The sequence below is a fragment of the Neopsephotus bourkii genome, unplaced genomic scaffold (assembly GCF_033783945.1).
Source record: "Neopsephotus bourkii isolate Nb327-2 ecotype Australia unplaced genomic scaffold, CSIRO-AGI_Nbou_v1 NB_873, whole genome shotgun sequence".
Lineage (NCBI taxonomy): Eukaryota > Metazoa > Chordata > Aves > Psittaciformes > Psittacidae > Neopsephotus > Neopsephotus bourkii.
The window spans coordinates 1,832,129-1,857,740 of NW_026901367.1; the positions used below are offsets into that span (position 1 = coordinate 1,832,129).

The 25,612-nt window shown below is 41.5% G+C and overlaps 1 protein-coding gene and 1 long non-coding RNA gene across 5 annotated transcripts in view; one reads left to right on the top strand and one right to left on the bottom strand.

The window, feature by feature from the left end:
• Window positions 1-52: 52 nt before the first annotated feature.
• Window positions 53-2,261, bottom strand: RPS27A (ribosomal protein S27a). The gene is made up of 5 exons (XM_061356849.1): window positions 2,119-2,261; window positions 1,797-1,851; window positions 1,569-1,654; window positions 916-1,047; window positions 53-231 (listed from the first exon to the last, which is right to left on the bottom strand). The coding sequence occupies exons 1-5, from the start codon at window positions 2,164-2,166 to the stop codon at window positions 82-84; spliced, it is 471 nt and encodes a 156-aa protein (XP_061212833.1). The 5' UTR covers window positions 2,167-2,261; the 3' UTR covers window positions 53-81.
• A 351-nt stretch (window positions 2,262-2,612) lies between these two features.
• The window catches only part of LOC133214143 (uncharacterized), a 54,478-nt gene continuing 31,478 nt past the window's right edge, over window positions 2,613-25,612 (top strand). For 2 of the 4 annotated variants that reach the window (XR_009726013.1, XR_009726012.1), the window contains exons 1-4: window positions 2,613-2,786; window positions 8,677-8,802; window positions 9,496-9,556; window positions 10,064-10,133. This is a non-coding gene — a long non-coding RNA (uncharacterized LOC133214143). The other 2 variants (XR_009726014.1, XR_009726015.1) reach the window with 2 other exon arrangements.

Sequence of the window (25,612 nt, forward strand, 5' to 3'; positions counted from 1 at the left end):
AGAGAGGAAATACAGTGCCACAGGAACCAAAAATAACTACTTAAACTGTACAGAAGTTCAGATTTTTATTGTCTAGTACATTTACTTGTCTTCTGGTTTATTGAAACAGTATGTCAGACAGCACTTGCCACAGTAATGTCTGTCGAAGTGACTTGCCATGAAGACTCCGGCTCCACACTCCTCAGAGGGGCACTCCCGGCGCAGGCGGCTGATCTTGCCATTCTCATCCACCTGAGAATCATGGAATCAGAATGGTTTGTGTTGGAAGGGCTCAAAAGATCATCCAGAGTTCCAGCCCCCTGCCACGGGCATGGACACTTTCCACTAGAGTAGGATGCTCCAGGCCCCATCCCGCCTGGCCTTGAAAGCTGCCAGGGATGGAGCATTCACAACTTCTTGGGCAATCTGTTCCAGTACCTTACCACCCTCAAACTGAAGAACTTTGTCCTTATATCTAACCTAAATCTCCCCTATTTAAGTTTAAACCCCTCATTCCTTGTCCTGTAACTATAGTTCCTGATGAAGAGACCCTCTCCAGCATCCTGTAGGTCCCCTTCAGATACTGGAAGGCTGTGCCGAGGTCTCCACACAGCTTCTCTTCTCGAACAACCCCAATTTTCTAAGCCTGTCTTTGTATGGGAGGGCAGAGAAGCAACATCTCACGAATGCACCCGCCACCTTTAGCACCAATGACAAATTTGAGTTGGGTGTTGGTTTTTTTTAGCAAAGTAGTTTTTGTGACAATTACTACATCAAACTTCTTGAAGCAAAGTTCAGAAGTGCCCAGTTGCAACAGTTAGTTTCTTTTCTATTTAACAAGTGGGATGAATACGAATAGAAGGACTTTAAATACACCAGGCTTCGTGTCCTTCCTGGTGAGAACTCGGTTTTCATCAAGCTAAGAGTTCTACATACCTTGTAGTACTTCAGCACTGCAAGCTTAACCTTCTTTCTCTTATGCTTGTTCTTCTTGGGGGTTGTGTAAGACTTCTTCTTCCTTTTCTTGGCACCACCACGAAGTCTCAGCACAAGGTGAAGAGTTGATTCCTGTTTGGAAAGCACATAAAATAGATTAAAAATGCATTTAAGCAGGCTTTTATCTACGAGAGCTCCGAAAGGATTATTCAATATACAGGCTCCAGAGAACAGCAGCTCCTGAATCCCAAACCCCAAAAGGTTCAATTGCTGTGCCTATGTTCTCAATTCTGTCTGGAATTGCAGAATCATTTCCTGATGTAACTACACCAAACTGACAGTTTTTTGTAGCTCCTCCTTCCCAGTGGCACTCACTGCCCTGTTGGGTTAATCTGGCAAAAGTGAGCAGGACTTTTCACATCAGCCCCCTAACACAGCCCATCCCCTCATGCCATGTGCCCAGGCTGACAGAAGGGAGATGCTGGAAGCAGAATCTTTACACTTCCCCAGTCAGAAGTGCCACCCAACCCTAAATCAATTGATCTGGTTAAATCCATCTGCAGCCTTTCTTAGGTTCAGCTTCAAAGGCCAGTCTGCTCCAGCAGTGCCCGCTTGTAGGTGCCACAATGCTCTGTGCAGCCTCTCCCACTCACTTTTTGGATGTTGTAGTCAGACAGCGTGCGTCCATCTTCGAGCTGCTTTCCAGCAAAGATCAGTCGCTGCTGGTCAGGAGGAATGCCTGATGGGGACATGGATCAAGATTAGGTCAAGAACACAATCTAGGACACTCTAGAGTAAAATATGAGCTTGTTGCAGATGATCACAACTGCATGCGATATACATCAACCAAACCGAGAACAGTAGGTGCACTCTGAGCTTACCTTCCTTATCCTGGATCTTAGCTTTGACATTTTCTATTGTATCAGAAGGCTCAACCTATTAAAAAAAACGAAACAACGGACTCAAAACACACTTTGTCGTCTTGTTAGCTCAGAGATGCAGCAGAGCCACGAGGAGCTCCAGGCACGCCGCCTATGCTATCACGGCCATTTCCCTTCCCCACACTGGCAGCCAGCTCCGGACAGGCCCAGTGAGCGCCCCGGGCAGCGGCAGGGCCGGCCCGCACCACAAAGGCCGCGGCCGGAATGCAGAGGGGCCTCCCTCGGCTAAGGCAAACCCTGCTAAGGACCCGCCGCGGCTCACCTCGAGGGTGATGGTTTTCCCCGTGAGGGTCTTCACGAAGATCTGCATGGTGAGGCCGGCACCTGCGGCGGGGGAGAAGGGGGAGAGGCGGTGAGGGGCGGCCGAGGGGAAAGGGGGGCCCGCGGACACGCGTGCGGCGGCGGAGCAAGGCCTCACCCGCGGCTTCCTGCCGGAATGGCGGCTCCAAGAGAGCGCGGCGCCGGCACACACGGGGTTTCTCCTGCCCGGGCCGAGGGGCGGGACTACATATCCCAGCATGCCCCGCCGCAGGCAGCTGTGCCATGGGTTGTCGGGAGCCGCAGTCCAGGCCGAGGGGCATCATGGGAGTGGTAGGCGGGGCTGGGCGCGGCGGGGCGGAGGGTACTGCGGCTCCCACAGTGCATCGCGGCCGTGAGGGGAAGAGGCGGGCGGCAGTGAGAGGAAGAGGTTGGGTGTTTCTCTGCTTGTCACAGCCGTGCCGGGGGAGGGTGTTGTGTGGGGACTGAGGGTGTTGCTGGTACCTGTGTCTCCATAGGTCTGTGCTGAGGCTTGAAGTGCTAGAGATCGGTATCCTCGCCTCGGTGCAGGCAGCTTAAAACCGCCTAATGGCCGTCTTGATAAATGTAAATTCCCCAAGATTAATGTCGAGTTTATCAGGGCTTCTATCTTTAGAATTAGAAAAGCTGTAGGTAAGTGAGGAGGAGCAATGCGGGCCATATTATAGTTGTTAGGTGTGTTGATGCGTATGAATTGAAGATGGGAAGGGTTAAGCTGAAAAGAACTGCTTGAACAATGAAATACCATCTGATGCTCTCTATTTCACCTACTTTAGGGTTTGATCTGAGGCAGTTGTTGGACAAGGGAGGAAAGAGGTTTAGACTTTGTGTGAGAACTTGCTGTTGTATAATGAAGACCATTGGATGGGAGCAGACCAATGTTCTGCCTTCACTCCTGCCCTTAAGAAGAGCAGATGTCCATATGAGCATACATATGGACAGGAACTGAGCAAGCAGGTTGTGACCAACAGGGATCACCTGAGGAGTGTTACATTATAGACAGTAAAGCATTTCACAAGGTAAAGTTTTTCATGTAAATGAGAAGTGACCGATAATCAGTGAAAATTGCTTTGCTCCTGCTTTGTCTTCTGAGGAAAAAGCGTATTAGCAGACCAACTGGGATTTGTTGGTCAAGGGGGGAAGTATGCTTTCAGCTGGTTTGTGCCCCTGTGTGCATTGTAGTCAAATAGAAGCCTCTCCAATAAATTCATATTACCAGAAGTTACAGCAGTGTTCATGCTTGGGAACCACTTTTCATAACTTTGTGGCAATGATAAACCAAGAATAAATATTCTTAGTTTTCATGATGGATAGGAATAAAGGTTATTGGATCTGCTTTTAAATCTCGACTTGGACTGCCATTTTAAGATACTAAAGTGCACAGTACCCTCTCCTTTGGTTTTCTGTACCTGTAAGTGCAAAATTCATTTAGTTCCTTGTTACTTGCTTCTGGGACTGTTTCTTCTTATTTTAGATCAGTGCCACAGAACTTGCTTCAGGGGCTGTCTAAGGAGTATTACTTTGTCTTTTCATTTCATTTTAAACCTATTATGCTTATTAGAAGGTTCCAGAAAGCTGGTTTACTGTTCGTTCTCTTTGTTTTAAGTATTATGTCAAAGAGACATTCACATATAAGAAAGTATGTTACCATGTACAAGAACATCCTGACTTCAGTCAAACAGGAATGTGAGGCCTTTATTGCCAGAATCAAGAGTGGCCAAAGGAACATCTTTTTTCTTCGGGAGAGATTGAAAGCTCTGGAATCAGAGCCTGTAACTCTGAGATCATAGAATAGTTAGGGATGGAAAGGCCCTTAAGATCGTCTAGTTCCACCCCCCATGCTGTAGGAAAAGAGCAATGGAATTTGAAGACAAATTATTTCCAATAATGTTTAAAGCAAAACACATTGATTTAATTAGGACATTAATAATTTAGTTATCGCTGGTTTCTCTCATTTTTTCAATGTTTCAGTTCTTGTTTTATTTTTATATGCAAGCTGACACTGGTTGTGTAAAACCTTGCTAACATGTAGGGTTAGACTTCTGCTCCTCACATCCTGGTCCTGATTATTGTGCATTCAAACTTGAGGTGTAATCAGCAAAGGCTTTGCTTGCAGAAAAGCTGGAGGATCAGTCTCAGAAGTTAGACACACACAGATTCTTTCCACCTGTAGAAATATCATAGCCTGAAAATGAGGGTGTTGTATTCCTAAAGTGCACTGTCTGAGGTTGAGAAATATGTGCTGTTGTCTATTTTTTCTATTCTTTTATTAAATCCCAAATTCAGTGTAAGCATAGCCTAAACAAGCAATACCAAGAGCTCTTTCTGAAGGACACATTTTGCTTTGGTTGCACTCAGCCCTTCTTACAGCACTGTAGGCCCCAGTTTTGCTTGAGACTTTCTTCTCTTACACTAACAGTGGATGTAAGATTTGTCACAGCCTTCTGTGGATTAAAAAATAATTACTAGGATATTAATCTCTTCCATTTTATTGTTGATGTCAGTACCAGATCCACAGTTTCAGACACACACTAAAACCATGCTTAAGCTGTAAACCCTGTACCTGCACTTGGCCTTTGTTTTTCCCTTTATGAGGATAGGATGCAGTCGTATTTGAATTTCTAGAAATGCGTCTGTTTCTGCATGTTTGATTTGGAGAAGGCATTAAACTGACAGCAATGTGTTTTCCTAATTCAGAGTAGATTTGTTTGAAATGGTGAACAGCTTTAGTAGAGTCTGGTATTAAATGAACTGTAATGGGTGCCTCTCAGGTGAAGACTCCTGTGAAAAGCAACAGCTTTTTTGAATGCTAGCTTGTATTTTAGTTTTAAATTGAGATTCTGAACTACCTTGTGTCTGGGTCAAAATACCACTTCTTTGTTTAAGTCCTAACCCATAACCTATCCTACTTTAGCCTGCTCTTTTGGCATGCTGCAGTCATCCTTGTTCTTGGAGTAATAAGACGTCACTACTTACATCATCACACTGAAACAGTGTTTCTCAAGCCATGCTTTATGGCCACCTTGGGAATCATAAAGTATTACAAAACACAATGTGAGTAGCCAACAGCTAGTTCCTCTGGGGTGAAAGAGTGAAAAGCAGCTGTAATTTCTACTTTCAAGCATTCCAGATGTTTACAGTAGTCAGGGAGATGCAAATGGCTGTTAATTGTTTGCTGGAGAAGTCTGTTGAAAAATACTGTTACTGAAACATGGTGATGCCTTGTTTGTGTAGCTCCATAGGAGGTTCACCTCCTGTTCCAAGGCTATAAAGTTCTGTGCTGATTTTAGAATCATAGAATAGAATCATAGAATAGTCAGGGTTGGAAAGGACCTTAAGATCATCAAGTTCCACCCCCCCCTGCCATGGGCAGGGACACCTCACACTAAACCATATCACCCAAAGCCTTGTCCAACCTGGCCTTGAACACTGCCAGCCAGGGATGGAGCATTCACAACCTCCCTGGGCAACCTATTCCAGTGCCTCACCACCCTAACAGAAAAGAATTTCCTCCTTACATCCAATCTAATTTTGAAGCAGTCTTTCGCAAATTCCAAACATAAATTAATCCTAAACTGCTTAGATTGTAGCAAAATTGGTAGCAATGCCTGTAGCAGACATTGCATAGCACTTGACAGTTTAAATCCCTGTAGTTGTTACACTATCATTACTGTAACTGTGGCACATAACCAGTACTGAGCAGATCTGCTTCCACAGCCCAGTCTTTTTCTTCACAATGCCTGGGCTAGGCTAAGAGAGGTGCTTAAATTTAAAGATACTATTTCTGAAAATTAGGATTTATGCTTTCGTAGCTTTGCATCTACTGTGCTTTTTGTTTCTTGGCCAGTAAACTGCCCTTAACTGGAGCTGCCTGCAATTCCCCTGTCATTCTATTGCGCTTATGGGTTTCAGAAGTGATCTTGAGTGCAATCAAAGGTATTTTGAGTGCAAGGTATTTTGGCCTTTAGGCTTTTTATATATAAGCACTGTTTTTCCTATGGGTCTTTAATTTCATCAGCTTTTTCCTTTAACTCAGCTTTAGTATTTATAATCCATCAGGAAAAACAGCGAATGGTGTGTTTATGTTTAATATGAATGTTTAATATGAATAGTAGGAGGCTTTTTAGGGCAAATATGGCATCTTTAAATGCAGTTGGGTTTTTTCTTAGATGCATTGAACAGGTTATTCTAAATGATACCGTCTGTACTTTGTAAGACTGAAATAAAATAGCAGTTGCTTGTGCAGAAAATAAGGCTGAAATGTTATCTCAGAGAATCGTATCGGTTCTCCCCTCTCACAGAATGGAGTGTTTGAAACCTCGCCGCTTGAACAACATGCGAGGATAATGGAACATGTTTTCCGATAGTTTTAGTGTGTAACAACAGAGGGAGCTCTTACAGCAGGCAAGCGACGAATTCTTTTAGCTCTTTGTGTGATCTGGAGTAAACACTAAGCATCAAAAAAACAGTGCTGAGAATTATTTTACTATCAAATACCACTTTTTTATCCTTTTTAATATGTCCGTGTGAGAATGTGTGCATGTTTTCACTTTGTTTAACTGCAAATGTATTCTCACTGTAGAAGGAAGTGGACTTGTACTCTGGAATGATATGGTAATTGCATGCATGTGCTTTCCATCCAGTTCTCAGCTTTAGTAAGTCTTGTCTGTCCTTTAATATAGTGCTGGAGGGAGATACCACATGGGGTTTAGAACCAGCATGGCTAAGAGACACTGGTCTGAGTGGATCATCACTACGGACAAAGAGCTGGACAAAGAGAGTGTGGTGTACACATACCCTGATGCTTTGGTCCTTTTGTTTTTTTCCTGCTAGACCATCACTGGAGTCATAGTACAAGTTAGATTATCAAGATAATCCAACAAATCCTACCAAAATACAACAAATGTTTACTTAGCTCAAATTTTGGCTTCAGTTATATGCGTCCATCTCCTCCTTGTATTGCTGTGGGATTTGAGGACTATATTACACTGTCAAAGCCAGTGAAGGAATTTGGCTTTGACTGATTAGTAAAAGAGGGTAATTCAGTCTTTATGGGAAGGCAGATGCCCATTGCAGTCATACACCAGCAGATGCACTGGGTGCATATTGGCAGAGCCTCTTGATAGCTCTCAGCCCACAACCCGCATAAACAGGAAGAATGCTGAATGTCATTTGCTGTTGTCACTGTGCTACATGTTCCCAAAGAAGAGATATCTGTATAATTAAGCTAGATATAACTGCTGCTAGTTTGTGTCAGTTTTAATGGGCTTTGGCACTGTTTAAAAGCTGCTGGACCATACTCTATTTATTATATGGGTAAATCTGCAGGGTTAGGATTCACATGAGAGCTTTCTTTAAAAGAGAATTACAAGTCTACAGATACTGTAAGTATTGTGTGGGTGAGGAGCAGGGAAAGGTATGCGAGTTCAGTTTTCAACATATAGAATAATATCTCATGTAAATGTAACCCCAAGTTAATATATAAATGTAGAGATATAGACCTGTGGAATCTTTCAGCAAGAGAGAGCACAGCTAATGGCAGTGAAAGTGCAATGCCCCATTCCACATGGTGGTTCTGCACTCACTGAAGTTAAAAGTTGGCCTCATCCCCTATCCCAGATAATCCTGCTTATAATTAGTTAATTAATATTTCTGAAATAAATTAGTATTAAATATTTTTCCTAGTAATACCTGACCCTTAGTAATGTGTTTCCAAAGGCTTGTGAATTATTACCGCTCCGCAGAGCCTGCAATTGATGCCATTTTTTAGTGATACACTCTTTGTAATGAGCATTAGAACTTCTGCCTCAAGAGTGGTTCCTTTCTATCAAAGGCTGTCCGGTTCAGAGGTGCTTGAAATGTATTCAGTGCTGCAGAGAAAGGTAAGTTCTGTGACCATGGGAAGCAGGGCCTTACCAGGATGCTTTCAAAGTTGTCTAGCTTCTCTCTTCTTTTCCTAGGTTGGTTCTTTTTAATCTGATGCAGTGTTTTCTGTATTCCACCTGCTATGCTGAGAAGAAATTTCTAATATTTAAAGGGCAGTTGATATGATCCTTTTTGCAGGAAAGGTGGGAAAAAGAGCTGATACTGTCAAAAGAATGTGAGTAGAGGGGTTTAAACTATTTATTAAAGCCTCAGTTTAATGAACATAGTCAGGTATAAGCGACTTATGCAATGTCTGCTTTACATATTGCAGCTTAATATTGTCTGATGTTCAAGTCCATTTTTCCCAGAATTCTGAGAATGAACTACAAATTAGGAATGGTGTTTTCCCTTTTAGTGCTTGTTGCTATTCATGTAACTGAAATGAATGCAGTCCTGTCATTATGAATGTCTGTGCTGATGTAGATGCTCCAGGAGGAGTCAGGTGGAAAGGTCAATGCTGGCAGCTCCAGTGAGATTTCTGAACACAGCCCATCTATAAAGCAGTGCTCTGAGCAAGTGCTTATGATTGGGGAAAAAAGTACTGTTATTTCTGTAACAGTAGAGCATTCATTGCTGACACTTGATCTTTTCCTTATAGCTCAGCTTGACACCACCTGAGTGACTGCAGACTTCTGCACTTCCTGATTGTGAAATGCAGAGCAGCTGAATTCCATAGAAGAGAGTATTCCGCAGCCTGGTGTCATCATACACGATGAATACAGAGGTCAACAGCCATTTCTCTTCACATTTATATAGTTCAGTTATAAAGTTATGGAATTCTACTTGTGACCAGCTCATATTGTGAAGTTCAAATCTGAAGTATATCTAAAAACCAGGCATAAGCAAGGGATCAGAAAGAACAGCCAAATACCTTTTGTATGCCAGCAAAAGAGAGCAGGTATAAACTCTCAAAAATAGTAAAACACCTTCATGGAAAAAAATAGTCCATGCTAGATGAAAATGGATTTATTCTTAGACGCTGCTGTGCCTACTGAAACCTCAGGTTCCATTTTCTCATTTCATGTTATGCTGGTGCATTTATATTCATTTTAATGGTGCTGTTTCTCAATATGTAATAAGTGACAAAAGGTCATCATCTGATTAGTTGCCACACTGATTATGAGGTGTTTGACCTTAGATACTGTATATATTGTAAAATAATTTACACTGTAACATACATTGGATTTTGACCAAAAGGATGAAAACAGTGAATGAAAGATTACTGGCTTTCTTTCTGCACTGAAGCTGACACCATACAGGAAAGCAGTGCAGCTGTAACTGATAATCCGCAGAGTGATTTCATGGGGATTGTTTAATATTTGTTTAATATCTGCAGCAGCTCAAAATGAAAGTCGTTGTTAAGTCGATCAAGACAGTGATGGACAAAACCACAAAGTTTTATTCTTTTTCTTTATAGGCATTTTTGCTGTGCAGAAGTGATTTCTAGCAGGAATACAAGATCAAATGGCAGGCCTGAGGTAAGTACTTCTTTAGTTGGCCTGCTTGCTAGCTGTTTTGTACTTAGTGTTCTCTGGGAGCTCTAGAAATCATGCTACATAAGAAAAACAATGCAAATGCAGTGTCAAATCTGTGCTCCCTGGAGCAAACACAACTGTTACAGGGGAGGATTGTGCTGCTGTTGCCTTATATGCCTTATTTTCCTTCAGAATTTGGTGTCTCCCAATCCAGGAATCAGTTGCTAATCATCTGCTGGGATTTAAAGCAGTTTAGACCTATGTTTTTATTCAGGGACATCAAGAATTTTCAGTCAGCTCATCTTGAGAAAAACAAGAACTGTTTTGAGCATTCTATGTAGCAAGGTGATGGTCTACTTTTACCCAAAGTGTCCATAAAAGCCAAGGAGTATTTTAGTAATATTCGAATACCCAACGTTACATATAAAGAAGAGATGGATTTTCAACAAGACAGAGACATTTGCAGGTTAAAAATCCATTCCTTACAAATCTTTATGTTCCCCATCTCAGATATTATTTTGAAGAAGAGTTACCCAGTTTCACAGCAGTGAAGTAGGAGAGCTGTCTTGTCACCCCACTGGTAAGAGAGATTTTGAAACGTTTGGCTACTGTCAGTACTCACATTTCTTTTTCCTCTTATTTATTAATCAGACTCAGAATTTATCATTTTCCCAGTGTTTGACAGACTTTGACTTGGATAGAAGAGTCTGGTCAAAATATAATAAAGGGGTGGTGAGCTTTAAAATACTTCAAGACTGAACAAAATGTACAGATACACAAGTGCACAGCATCATGATGCTGTGCAGTTTATTACTGCCAAGCTCTGTCTGACTTAATTTCCATCTCCACTTGTGTGCTGCACTTACCTCTTTCCAATGCAGACTTCACAGAGGTCAGCCACAGACTGATACCTTGATCTAATGAAGAAATTAGGTTCTTACAAGATAAGTGCTATGGAGGGGTTAAAGATACTGGAATGAGAGGAAATGTTGTGAGGTTAGTTATGTAGCCCAGTTCCTGGGACATATACCCAAAGGAGGAATCATAAGTTGTGCTTCCTGCTTCGTGGAATTCTTCTGTCTTAGAATTAATTCATTTTTCATCTTCTGTCTTTAAATTAATTAATCACTGGAAAAAGTACAAATCCCCTTCAAGATCCACTTCCCAGGTGAGTGCCCTTACCACATATGAGATGGGTTTTTTCCAGCCCCCCAAGAAATTTCGGTAGAGCTTAAAGAAGTGATAGCAGTATTTTTATTGCATTCTTGTCTTTGTGAGATGGGGTTTTATGTTACTCTGGCAAGTTTTATTAAAAGGAGATGACCATAACTTAGCTTTTTGCATGCTTTAATCCCCAATTATGTGAGAGGTTTCCTGAGGTTATCAAAAGCAAATAAGATTTTGTGATATAGTTTTAACCAAATGCAAATCACAGGGAGATGGTTATCACTATAAAAGAGTTTATATTAATAACTAAACGATAAAGATACTGATAAGAGTTGGTAAGAGTCCGTCAGTGATATTCATGAGGCCCTTTTAAGATGCTCAATTTTTAAACATTTTTTATGTTTTTCTTCAGGTTTTTCCCACTATTTAACTTTTTTCCTTCTAGTTTTCTTGTATCTCCAGGGACCAATTATTCTCATACTTGAAACCACAGAATGGTGAGGAGCAATCTTTCACTGGTGAAAGATTAATGGTGACCTAGCACACATTTACATTGTCTATTTCCATCCTTCTGGAATCCCATTGAAACCCATGAGTCACTCTAAGGATGTCTGGCTTCACGCCTTTTCCTTCAGTCAGTTTTGTGACCCTATGAGCTTCCTTTCTGATTTTGAAAGCTGTAGTTTGAAAGTCACTTCATTGCTGAAGCCATTAGTCAAAAAGAGCTATTGAAGAGGCAGCACTGGAGATACCTCACCAGTTATCTCAGCTCTCCCAAGCGTAATTACTTATGTCCTAGATGTATTAACATTGCTTTGACAAATGCTTTTGAAACTTCCAGATACATTGAGAAATCCTGATAGTTTTACTCCAAATGAATTGATGGAATCTGCTATCAAGTCACAGTGCTCCAGAATTCATTAATTAAAGCTTCTCACTGGATTTAGTAAGCTATAAATTCTGGACTGTGTTTTGCTCCAGTGATATTCACTCTGACTGTTCTGCCGGAGAGCTGAAAATGGAAGTAGGTTATCTCTGAAGATAACAGAGCAAAAAAAGAAGTATTAGTTGCTAAGCTTTTGTGGTTGGGTTCTGTCAAGCTTAAGCTCCAGTTGTTCTCTATTTTATGCTCAACAAAAATAACTGTAGTCCAAAAACTAGATTTTAAAAGTGCTACAAGTACAGTGCAGGAGACAGAATTAGCAAGTATGCAGCTGCTGACAGCAGATCTGCTAAGATGGAGTAAATGAGTTTTGAATGAAGCTCACATTGATACGAAATTTAAAAGGTCCAGTAATTTCCCAGTAAGTCACCATTAACCCCTGGTGCAACTGGAGCCTCTAACTAGCTATGTTTCTACTTCAGAAGTGACAACTACATTGTAATAAAAAAGAGTGGTATGTCATAGCAGCTACACTCATTTAGCTCTGCAGTCCCTGATGAGTTTTGTTTCAGTTTAACGAGACTATTCCTACTATCTATTAAGAAGCATCAACACAGACAATCCTATGATTTATGTTCAGAGTGCATATTGCTCAAATGCAGGACAAACTGCACAGCCCTCCCTCCTGCAATCAGCAGAGCAGCAATTACAGTCATTTTGATGATAAACCATCAAGGAAGAGGGGAGGCAACCCACAGTGTTTCATGTGCTGTAGGAACACAAAACCTTATAAGCAGAATCCTGTTTTTTTAAAACAATAAAAGGCTTTCTTTCAGTCAAAGAATAACAGAAAAGGAATCTCTGCTGGCTATCTTGCAGAGATTATTGTTTCTTATACAGTGCTAGCACCAAGCTAGTCTCATTTTACCAGGTATTGTTCAAATATCAGCAGACAGACAGCAAAGGTGAAAGGAAAGCAAAGTACAAACACTGAGGTGGGTCTGGAAAGGTCATTGGTAGCTATGTTTGTTGTGGGTACTTCTCTGAAGTCTAAAACACACAATGAAAAGAGCAAAGGGAGAAGGAGACACTGTAATAACTTGATATTTCTAGAGCATGTTACTGTAAAGATTCATTACCAGTTAATTAGTATTTCTGAGTTCTAGCAGGGCCAGAATTGAAGTGTCACAAATGTGGCTGCTTTGTGAATAGAATCTGGGTGTGTGGATAAGCTAAACAACTGCTTGTTTGGCAGTCTTGAGTGTTCTGTCATTTTATTCATCCTTGAACAAGGGTCTGCAGTGTCCCCAGCACGTAGCAGGGATGTTACCCCCAACTCAAGGCACCAAACTCAGCAGAAGGTTCATTTCCTGAGGCTGCAGCCCTTGCTGTCATGCACTGCAGGGTCAGAAAGCAGCGCTGCTGCCAGTAGAGCACAACTGGGCCAGAACGTTTCCCCACTCCCCTCCTCAGCTGCTGTTGCTCAGGCAACAAGATCATTCAGCAGTAGAAAAGCACAGAAGGAAACTGTAAGGAGTGGGAGGAGAGAGATTTCCTGGGGGCTATAGAAAGGGTGGAGGAAAGGAGAGAATATTGGTGCCTGTCTCAGGGAAAAGGTTTGCCCTTGTTGCTGCACTGACAATGGTGCCAGAGGCTGCTTCAGAGTGCTTCAATTAAGCTGCTTTCTAAATTTCCCATTTGGAGTAGCTTCTTCCCCTCTCTTGGCTTTTGAAAGAGGGGAGCAGATCGAATGAGGTGCCTGGTGTTGGATAGTGTTAGTATCCTGCTGTATACTGGAACAGTATTCTTTAGGAATCATTTAGGTGCCTTTACCTGGTAAACTTGGCATGAGGGATGTCATCTAGTCAAATGCAAGCTGAGGTTTGTGTTGAGCCAACAGCAAAGTTGTTCTGGTGCATACTTTAATCTCTCAGAGGAGTGATAGGACCTTTAGGCTGTTGTTGGCACTCAGGGCATCTCCCCTTGGCTCTCAGGAGATCATGGTGTGTATTTTAGGGCTCTTGCCGTATGAAGGCAAGATAGTTACCCTTCTGGTAACTACTAACTAGGGGAAAATGGTGTCTGTGACTATCCTCTCTTAGGGGCAAAGAAAGCATTTTTTAGAGTAGAACAGCAACCCCATAACTTTCCATCAGTGTTTCTATGTATGTGTTTGCAGTATTGAAGCCATTATCAAAGCTGTTAAAGGTGAGGAATTGCCACTGAAACTTCTTTAAACTTAACACATGAAAAATAAGCTTCAGTCCTAAGCATTACCTCTTCATTATCATTTATTTCAATAACTATTACAGTTCATCAGTTACAGAACACAAATACTCTGTAGCATTTACTGCAGTTCTGATTTCCAATGAATTAATGTTGATTGGCCAAACTAACAATCATTATTATTTAATTTTTAACACATTTATTTTTAACATATGAAGTATTCAAGTTTTCCTTCACAGATGTTTTACTGCTGTTCTCTGTTAGCTATTATGTGCCTAAAAGCTCGATATTGTCCAACATAGTCCATATGAAAAAGGAGCATTTTGATCTTTAAAAGCTGCATTGCAGTCAAAGTCTCCATTGACAGCTGAATTGTTCTTCTTAATTGCAATGAATGGTATTTTTTTTGGATCAACCTGTTTGTTTTTGCAGTTGCTTTTGGAAAGTTCTGATATGAATTCTTACAATGATGTCTAGAAAATCTTGATCACAACTGTATGATTAGTACTTCTCATGTTGGCCAATATCATTATCTCATTACTCCCCTTGTAGATAATTTACACGTGTTGTGTCTCAGACAGTAAATACTTCAGAGCGCTGATTGTCTTTTGTACTATATATAGCACCTTGCAGATGAAGTCTTGTTTATGACTTGGGCTCCTGTGCACCGTGGTAATAGAAATCTTAATCTCCTCCTGTATATTGTTCCATTAATCTAGGTAGAGGTGGCAGCAGCAGAACAATGATGCTAACAGACGAGTTAATGCTGTTTGGGCTGGGCTGCGTGGCACTCACAAAGGCTGCAGTGTGCTGACAGAAGTGGGTTTGCCCCTGCTTCATAAGAAAAAAGTCATTCAAGGTTTTACACTTACCTCCTCATTTGAAGTTCTTCTCTTGAAGGGAATGATCAGGAAAGCAACCGCTAATTCATAAAAAAAGATTGAAGGTATGTCAGAAGACAGGCATATCTTGATTTCTGATGCAGGAAAGACTGTCATCCCATGGCCCTTCACTTGATGGATGTATAGCTTTGATGCCTTTCGTTTTTAATTGCTGTAGGGGAGTCTGTCTTTTTTTCATACTTCCTTTTCACTGAGCTTTTTACTAGAAGGAGATACAGAAGCCTAAAGAATGAATTTAATGATTTACAGTCATATCAGTATTGAAATGAACTGAAAATCTAGAAAAATTATTCTCATTATGGGAAGGTATCTCTTAACAGTGTGAATATTACAGAAGTGTTATTTGGAATATTTGAAACTAGATTGGACAGAAGACCTGAAAGGTGATTGGTGACTTCCTGCATGTTCTGTTTGTGAGCATGGATGATGCAGAATTGGCATGCTGAACTACCATTGCTTTCCCTACACTTGCAGCAGGTCTTTATCTTTAATTAGGCTCACAGACAAGTAATGCTGCATGAATTTCCATCCCAACAGTTGTATTCCAAGCTGGGATTTGAAGTGCCGTTGGGAACTGGCGGCTGCTTATGAAATACTTGAATTATATTCAGAATTTTCCTTCAGCTCTCTGCTCTTGTGAGACCTCACCTGGAGCATTGTGTACGGTTCTGGTGCCCTCAACATAAAAAGGACAGGGAACTGTTGGAACAAGTCCAGAGGAGGCCACGAGGATGATCAGGGGCTGGAGCACCTCCTGTATGGAGCCAGGCTGAGAAAGTTGGGGCTGTTCAGCCTGGAGAAGAGAAGCTGCGTGGAGACCTCAGAGCAGCTTCCAGTGTCTGAAGGGGGCCTATAGGGATGCTGGGGAGGGACTCTTCATTAGAGACTGTGCTGATAGGGCAAGGGGTAATGAGTTAAAACTGAAACAGGGGAAGTTTAGATTGGATATAAGGAGGAAATTCTTTCCTGTGAGGGTGCTGAGGTACTGGAATGGGTTGCCCAAGGAAGCTGTGAATGCTCCACCCCTGGCAGTGTTCAAGGCCAGGATGGACAAAGCCTTGGGTGCCATGGTTTAGTGTAAGGTGTCCCTGCCCATGGCAGGGGGGCTGCAACTAGATTAAGGTCTTTTCCAACCCTAACTATTCTATAATCTTTTCTATGATCTATGGACATAAATATTCATATGCATAAGGATTTGTACACCCCTCATTAGTTGCACTAAATCCTCTTTACACTGAGATACTTACAGTGGTGGGTTTAGTTATTCTTAGGGTTGATCCTTCTGCAGAAGAATGTATGACAAGTTTTAATAGTTGTACACTTGCTGCTGCTAAGCCCAGCTATTAAAAATGCTTCTAATTTCCATTCAGTGAGTATACTCATTTGTCTTCATAGCTGTGGTTGTAGGAGCAAGCTTTTATTTTTCATTAGCTAGTGTTTCCAAATTGAGTGTTGTGTCATTGGCAGAGAATCTGAGAGCTGAATTTCTTCCTCATTCCAAAGCCTGCATGTGGCAGGAGGTTTGTTTGAAGAGGGACAGAGAAATGGCCTCCTCATTGTGAAGTGCTTCTGGAAATTCCCTTCTTGAGTCATGCACTTGTAAATTTAGATTCTGTTTGTCACACATGAATAATGCCTAATTCTCTTGAGCCTGGTGGGAATATCTGACTCTTAGAGGTATTTCTGTATTCTCTTGGGTTTTGAATGACAGAGACCTGTACAAACAACACTTTGTTCTTTCTAGAACAGTGTGTGGTGCCATTGTCTGCAAAGAGAGAATATGTCTATACTAGGAATAGGCATGATCTGGAACTTATGTCCCTGTGTATATGAGTTGCAGGGAAACGGGGAGTTGTAGTTTTGAGTCCAGACCTTGGCACAATACATGCTTTTAGCTCTTACTAAGAAGATGAATCACAGTCTTCACCACTGATCAGAATGAGTGCAGACTTAGGGTCATATTCATAGCCAAGGCCAGACTTTGTGGCTTATAATCAACTGTTGCCTAAGTGTGTGAGACATACAGCGGGTTAACAACAGCAGTATAAATAGAATATGTGGTAGAAGTTTTGGTAGCCTGAGTGGAAAGTCACCATCACCTGCTGTGATGATTTACTGGTAGGGGTAGGATGCCTCATAGCATGGCAATTGGCACTGCTGAATCTTTTCATCTAGGGCAGTGGGGTAGGAGATGGGGTGGTTGGCTGCAGATGACAGGCTTGTGATGAAAGGCTGAGGTGCCATGGAAAGGGTTGTGTCCCATATTGGGTGGGCTTTCCTTCCCCTCCCTTAGCTGCCACGAGTGGGAGCAGAGGAAGACCTGAAAGCTCTGTGCTCCAGAGCTTTGCTGGAAGATGTGGGTGAGCCTCTGGAAAAGAAAATGCCTTTCAGGAGAAAACATTCCACACTGACCTGGGCATGGGATGTCATTAGAGGTGTCAATAATTAATCAAATGCCGGCAGATGGCGCCCACGAATGTGGAGTGTCAAGGCCAGAGTCTTTGCTCGGGTGTGTTTGCTACCTGAACATGCTGCTCTTAAGCTCCACGTAACCTCTCTGCCTAAATTATTTTGTAGAACAGCAAGTAACGCATCAAATACACAATCAGCTGTTGCTGCGTGTAAGAACTGAAACTCTGGAGGTTGGTTGCAGTGCTACTGACAGGGGAAGAGCCGCACTGCAGGTTTCCAGAGGATAAATGCCCATGGCAGGAGGAGAAAAGCCCCTTCTTCCAGGTGTGGCCTCACTTCAGGAGTAGTGACTGTCTGCAATAAATGCTTGCGGTAAATGAAATCCTTATAAAGCCCTGCAGAAGGCAACTTAATTGCAAATAATTGCTCGGGTGGGTGTAATAGGGATGGTATGGCAGGAATGAAGTTTTTTGCTTAGTCATACTTTGCAACATATGTTCAAGCATCTCTTTGCTCTCATAAATATTGGAGAGAATGAGATGGGATGCCTGCATGTGGGAGCTTTCTGCTCTCGCTTTCAGCCCTCAGGTGAAACACACAGAGGGATTAAAAATGGATTAGATGAGGATTCTTGAGGGAGGTCTTGAGAGAACTCTGGGAACAGTGCTCTGGCCTATTAATTGTGATTGTGAAGGATGCAAAAAGCTGCCTGGCCCTTTCTGCTTGGGGAAAGCACGGTATTTATATTGGGGTTTATGCCATTCACAGCTTTCTTGTTATTTTCTTCCTCTAGTCTTTCTTTTTAACTGTTTCAGGGTATTCAGTGTGTCTTCACAATTCTATTGACGTGTTCTTTCCCTGATATATCCCATCTGCCTTAAAATGTCAATAGGACTGGAAATAAAACTGTGACCCATACATTAATACTAAAATCCTTGTGAAATTCTAACTTGTCAAGATACAAAATTGTACTTTTAGGCGGTTTATTGTCTTAGGACAGTGCTGACTATTTTAGAACTTTACTGTTGAATCCAGTGGGAATGAAGAGAGGCCATAACATGTTTATACTTTGTGCACCCCTTTTTATTTATTCTTGTATATTTTCTAGCTTATGGTATGGAGGATACTCAAAGCATGTCATTATTATGTGTTAATTACTGCCCTAAAGCTACATTTAATTAAACCTTTAATAGCAAGATTACAAATATTCCTGGAAAACACATTTCTCTTTGTGCTGTAGGGCTGTTATAGTTCAGCTTAACTGGAACCCCAGAGACTGACAGCACCATCCAGCACCTCTTGTTCTGTGGGGAAAGATAAGAACACTGGTAATGAAGGGCAAAATATGAGTGTCAGGATTTCAGCAGCTGAAGCTATTCTGTCTGCCTCCTGCCAAATAGGCTATTAAACCTTTTAGCATTATGCTGCCTGTGACACTAGGAGTTGTTCCCATTTACACTAATAGCTTTACTGGGAGAGAGTAGCATGAATACCCTTCATTAGTCCTACAGATAAAATCCTGCATAGTACGTGCAACATAAGGTGCTTAAAACATGTTGTTCTCAATGTAGTGCAGCATGTCATGTGTTACACTATTTGTTAAACATACACAGATAGTTAAATTGTGTATCACTGTTCTACTGAGGTTCCACACTGGATTGAAAGCATAAAACTGGTGCATATAATTTCCATTTATTCCATGGCTTCTGTCAAACTAGTTGACCATCTACCAGCCTTTGTCTCTTTTCTTCCATGTGTACTCCTTTAAAAGTGCTCCTTATAATCCTCAGTGTAGTTCAGGATGGCACAAAGGAAATGTGCCAAACTGATCAGAATTTCATCATGCAGACTTGTCAAAACCATCATCTGAGCCATGCTACACTTTAATGCAATGCAGTGTCCTTTCTTAAGGCTTGCTTCTTCCTTACTTAGCAGCTGCTCAGAACTGCAGTATGCCATTTGCTTATGCACCATGATTTTTTCACAGAAAATGCCTCTTTTTTTCCCCCTTCCACAGATACTAGTCAAGAAACCAAAAATAGTTTGATTTCTCAAAGTACAAATATTATTAGAGGCTTAAGAGTTATGGCATCACTTAGAAACAGATCTCAAAGACTTTTATCCTTCTCAGCTGGGATTCTGAGTTGCTATGAAATTGCAGAGTGCAGGATATTGAGGAATCTGCCTGAGAAGCTTAAGCAGGCAGTGAACTCTCATTCATGGTAAGGTGCCACACTGTGCTGATTCAAAACCCCAATCAACACCAAGTCAGAGGTAGATATGTGGTCTGTGAATATTTAGTAAGGATTAAAGGAAAAACTGAAGCAATAAAACATGTCAGATACTCTGTTGAGTGTTGCAACTCACTGTGCATACTCAGAGGAAAAACCTTGTGAGATACTTTTGAATAGCAGATGCTCTTGGAGTAACTAGAAGAGGCATTCTGCTGCATAGTGTTTTAGCATAGTCCATAAACAAGGACAGCCCTCAGCTTCAGCAAGACAGACTAATGACATAGAAAATAAAGCATCAGAAATGAGGTATGCAGGAGTGAGCAGAGAGAAAATTCTGCCCTGATTTACCTATGTAAATGTAGTTCAACCCCTCTGTGTACATGGGTTATTATAGAGCCTTTAATCAGGTAATCGCATACTGTGGGAAACAGCTCAGCAGAACCACATTGTGAGCTGTCTTGTCCACACTTGTGATATCATCCCAGGCAAGTGTTTGCATTCCCACAGATTTATTCCATGCTTTTCCCTTCTCTTTGGCTTCTTCCCAAACAGTAATAATTATATAATTAAACAGCTTATTTCCTGCAAAGGCCTATTTGCCCATATATTTACTTTCCACTTTGTAATTGCTGCAAATCTCCCTGTTCTAAGCATTATGACAGGGCTGAAGCTATGTTTCTTTGTCACAGTGTAGTTTCTCATACACGTTTGGTATTCTTACACAGTATTTGCAGAGATACTGCTGTGCTTTGTTTGCACATCCATCTTCTGGTATCTTTCTGGATAAAAGAAGTTTTCCTTTGTCAGCCTTTTCAAACCACCCGATGCTAAAGAGGAGGCTGAGAAATCTAAGCTGACACAAGATTTTTATCCCCAAAGCTGTACTTGGGGGTAACATACAGTAAATTTCTGGTCCCCATATGCTATTGTACAGAACAACATGTGGTCTTATGCCATCCTTACTGGGAGAGCAGTGTTTGTGAATGTGAGCTGCTTCTGTCACTAAGATGGATGTATTCATTTTTGCAGGGCTTTTGTGCCAGCTATCAGGCTGATATTACTTCCAGGCTTTGATTTTGTGTGGAGTTAAATGATCTAGAGACTTACAGGAAGAAAACAAAACACCAGAAGAGAGGAATTCATGATTTCTTTAAGTAGCATACTATAAGGAAAGGAGACACGTAAATTCCTTTGGATTTCTTCATATCAGACTGCAGTTGCTTACAGCCTGTTACTGCTGGCTGCTTCTTCACTCAGCCTTTTGCTCCGTGATGGGCCCTGCAATACAGTCACAAAATACATGTGGTATTGCCATACAGCCTCTTTGTGTCCCACGCATGCACTGGGTTTGGTTTTCATTTCCAGAACAGTCCCTTCTGAATTTTCTTGCCATGCTGAAGGCTTCTTCGTTTAGGTTTACAGAGAAGAAATTTCACAGCTCCTACTTAAAGGCTTGCAGAGAGCCTCGCTGAGGCTCTGACATTTCCTGTTAGGTAATTGAGGTTATTGTAACACGTTACTTGAGGGGCATGCAAGAGAACAGGCTCCATCTGAGATTCCAAAATAAATGCTGACACAGTTTTTCAGTTAAAAAAAGTTTGCCAGAATATTTTAGAAACTAACAATTATATGCTAATATTTCTAGACTAACAGGAATAGAAATGAGATTTAATGAGTTCTCTGCAGGTACATCTGTCACATATTTAATGATATGAGGCATATTTCATGCTTGCAGCACTCTGCTAACATTATGCAAGCCTTGTAATAGCTCTCTGCAGCAAATACCAATGTTGATTTGCTGCTAGAGAAAATGAAACGTAGTTTCTAGGCATGACACCCTGAGGGGGGAAGTGTGGCTCCTCCTGAAGTCCGTGGATATAAATGCTCCTTGGACTATCCATGAAGAGCTGTGCCCCAGTGGAATTGGTGCTGTTCCTTGTGACTGAAAATGTCCTTGTCTAAGCCACACTGACAGCGTAAGAGCTCTGGCTGCCACAGCTCTGCATTGCCTGGGTGGGTGCATCAGTTTGCAGTAGCTGACGCCTCCAATGCAGAGAAGCAGCAATTTCCAAACATACCTGTTGAGGTGCTCATGTCTTCTGGGATAAAGAGAGAGATAAACACAGAATAAATACATTTGGTTACAGAGTTTTAACCTGGAACTACACTGCCAAGATTCCTGTGGATGCTAATGGAGTGACCTGGTTTGTCCCTGGTGCCATTCTCCGCTGTGCAGCATTAGAACAATAATTGCTCCTATCTTGGAAGAAACAGGAAAACTAAATGTTTCCCTAGTACTGAGACAGTGTTGATCCAGTAGAAATGTCAATCTTTCTTAGGGTACAATAAGAGTACCTGGCTAAGGTGTCCTTGTACATAGACTGGCAAAGGCATCCTCTTCTTTTGGCAGACTGTGTTCATTCAAGATGAACAGGTAAATCCTGGGCTCTTCTCTTCCAGCCTTGCCATAGTTTACAACGTAGCCATAAAATTGCATCTGTGGTTCATTTAACCTGAAATTTCTAAAATAATTTACCTATAAATGAAAATCTGTTTGACATTTTGCTGCTTTTACTCATTTGGCTTACTCTCATTTTCAGTCACAAGTAGTCTTACCACCTATTAGTAGTTTTTTATTTGAAAGTTGAGTAAAAGGAACATAATGCCAATAGTTGCTGCTGCAGTTCTGCCTGTGTGTGAGACTGGGAAGTGAATTCAATGTCTGCCAACACCAAAAATAGAAGACCCACTCTCAATTGCCTCGAGTGTGCTCCTGGGAGACATTTGTGCTTCTTTTTGAACTACCCCTGTTCAGGATAGGATAGTTCTATATCACATCAGATATCTTCAGGCAGAGAGGTGGACCTGAAAGGGAAGCTTTAATTTAGATCCTCACTTTCCTCACATCCAGGGGCTGTGTGAAGGGCTGTGTGAATCCCATTATAAGGTTAATTTCTGAAGCTCAGTTCTAGTTATGAATTTTCCCTGGGCTACCAATAAGGAGAATTTTGTTTCAATCTGGATGTCTGGTACATCTTTTGATATCACTGCTGCCAGACTTCTTGATAGAACAGAAAAGCTTTCATTTTCCACCTTAATGGAATTTCCATTTCCATTGTGTGAGAAAAACTTTTGTTATGAATATAGAAAGACTAGACCTCATATAATAAGTTATTCCTTATCCAGGGAAATGGGGGATTCGAGTACATGGAAGTATCTCATGCTGCACCCGAGTTACTAGCTTTCCTCTTGCATTGCTAACACATACAGCAAGCTGTCAGGCACCTGAGGTAATACTCTCTTTTTCCCTTCTTTTTCAGTGCATCAGTATGACTGTAATTTTATGCCTTTGTTTTAAAATCAGTTTCTTCTTGCAGATCAACATCCAGTCAAAAGGACTTCTTGTCTGCAGATCATCTTGGCTATTGTCTGGGAGCTTCCCAAGCGTATAAGGGTGACAAAAACTGTCCACTAGTACTCACCATTATTTCCTCCACAAAGGCTTTTGAAAAATAACCAACTTTCTTTTCTTTTTAAGGATATAGAAATAGGAGTATCATAAGAACTGTTGATGTTTCACCACAGTTGGTGTCACTGAACTAAATAAACCAGTGTCCTTCTGTTGCTGTTCTTTTGCTTTATATCTCAGCTGTAGCATCTGAAAAGACTGTTTTTCAAAAGGAAAAGGAAACCAGGGTGTGATATAATCCTAATGGTAAAGTCCTGATGACTGCAGACTGAGTGTATGTGCTTTAGCAAGTCACTGTTGTCCTCCTTCAGGACATGTCTGCACTGGAGACTGCAGCATAGCTTAAAGGCATCCAACCTGACCCTCAATTAGACTGTCCAGAAACAGGGAAATGAGCCCATGGCAAACTCCCTTCAGGACTGCTGCAGCTGCAGAGCTGCTGGGTCTCAGACAAACAAGCTGGGCTTGTTTAAAACTTGTTCAGGTTTCTAGACACTGTTCTGGTTTTCCCTCTTTAATGTAGGGAAATGTGATGTGTGCTATAGGGAAAGCTTTACCATCTGTGAATAGCAAATGTTAGGTGGGGCCAGTAGTTTTTGTAGAACACCTTTAATGCTTTAAGGGCTGCACTAACATCAGCAGCTAGGCAAGAAAGCATGCTGAGGTGGAAGGGGTCATGTCTTGTATCTATTCTCCTTCTAAAAGAGATGGTGTTGAAACTGCATCAAAAGAGCAATAGCTCTCTCGGTACTACTAAACTAAATTCCTGTGAATGATGAATGAGGAAAAAATGCATCTGCTTCTTTAGAACCAATCTGTGGAGTTTAATTAGGTATCCATTTTGCATCCAGTTATGTTTGCATGTGGTTTAACACTGCCTCTTAATTGAAAGAGCAAATGTGACCATGTTATTCTCTCACAGACTTCTCTGTAAATGCATGTCAGAAGTAGTCATTAGTTTTCTCTGTGACCTTTTTTGTTTTATTCCTGAAAGTTTGTTTGTTAATAATGTGCAGAATGTGGGTAAGTTTCACTTAACATAAAAAAAAATCACAACTTCTGAGGTTTGGACTAGTTTACATATAGAAACAATATGGAATTATAAAGACATGCTTCTGGTGACCTTTGGTCACTGTATGTGTGCCACACTCTACAAGGTGGTGAGCAGATCCTCCAGCAGTGTGCAAGGTCCTGTTCTCTTTGCTTAGGGCTTGTGGTGTTTAAGATGAAAACATGCATTCAGAATAAAGATGGCCAAAAGGCCTCTTTTTTTTCCCTCATGCTCTCACCCATCCAGGCCATCCAAAGCCTTGTGTCAGCTGGTTACTGTTCCTCTTTCTCAGAACTGCACCTAAGGGTGGTCAAGGGCTTCATCATATCTTCTGTCTCCTCTCTTTACAAAAGAGATGTTGCACCTTCTGTATAATTCCAGTTTGTAAGGACTTAAATTGTAAGGGAAGTCAATGGAACTTTCACAGCATTCACCCTGCTCTGCTCCTGATGCTGGTTTATGTCCTTTTAGGCCACTTCCACAGTGGCCATTGCCCAAGCGTAGTCATCCTGAAGTCAAATGAGAGCAGTGTGAATAATAGAAAATCAAGGTCTGAGACTGTAAAATCCCAGTGCAGGAGCTATGTTCTCCTACTGCGCAGTTCATGTTTCATTCTGAGTCATGCTTAAACAGGTTGAGCAGCTGTGCATTTAAATTGCTCTAAAGGCATGTTATTTTCATGTGAAAGTAGATGCAAACCCAAAGTCTGAAATAATCCAGGTTGACAAGTATCAGCTGTGTTAATTGTAGCTAGAATTAAAACTTCCCACTTGAACCTGTGTGTTTTGGGAACCTCATGGACAGTTCATACGAGCTGGTTTCTCCAGTTAGATTCCTGTTGCTTTGTATCCCCAGCTTTTGAGTGAAAGGAATTAGTTCCTTCCAAACTGGCAAGATATTTTGGAAGAACAACCTGTGAATTTCTGGACTTGGCCATCTTTATAGAGGTACTCTGGCTTCTATGCCTGGCACAGATGTTTCAGATAACCTCCAGGTATAACCAAGCTTCTACCTACTAGTTCTTGATTCTGGGAAACACACGTGCATATCCATATTACGAGCTGTCTGTAAGCTCCAGGCATGTAAGCATGCGGTGCATAAGCTACTAGTGCATCGTATGTTCAGATTCAGCTTTCTTCTATGAAATCATCTGCCTCCTACAGTCAGTTATCTGGATTGTATCTTTTATAATACAGCAGCTCGTGCATTAAAGATCCTTATTGATCAGCTGTGAGTTGGAGATGTGCTGTTCAGACTTGGCCTAGAGTTAAGCATAAGTCAAATCAAGGACAGGGCTGGCAAATGTTCAGGCTCAGGCACCACAATGCTGAAATCTGCATTTATTCTAATCTGTTCAGATACGATTTCTGCACTGCAGCCAGTGGCTAAGGCTGACCTTAAATCCAAAGAATCCTTGGCTGTTGGTCTGTGTCCAAAGGCTTAATCCCTTTTTGTCTTGAGTTTCTTCTGTTCCTCCTTAATGCCTCCACGGAAGGGAATGGTATTTTTACTGTTCTTTTATTTGTCCTGAAACAGTCCTTCACATCGCTCATGGATTATTGGTATTTTTGCACTTGTTTTTTTGAGTATTAACTTAATTTAATCCCCCTTCTGCAGCACTCTGTTTCAGCTGACATGCAAACACACTTTGAATTGCACCAGTGCTGCGTTGTCAGGCCACAGGCAGTACCCCGGTGTGGTACAGGGCGCTGCTC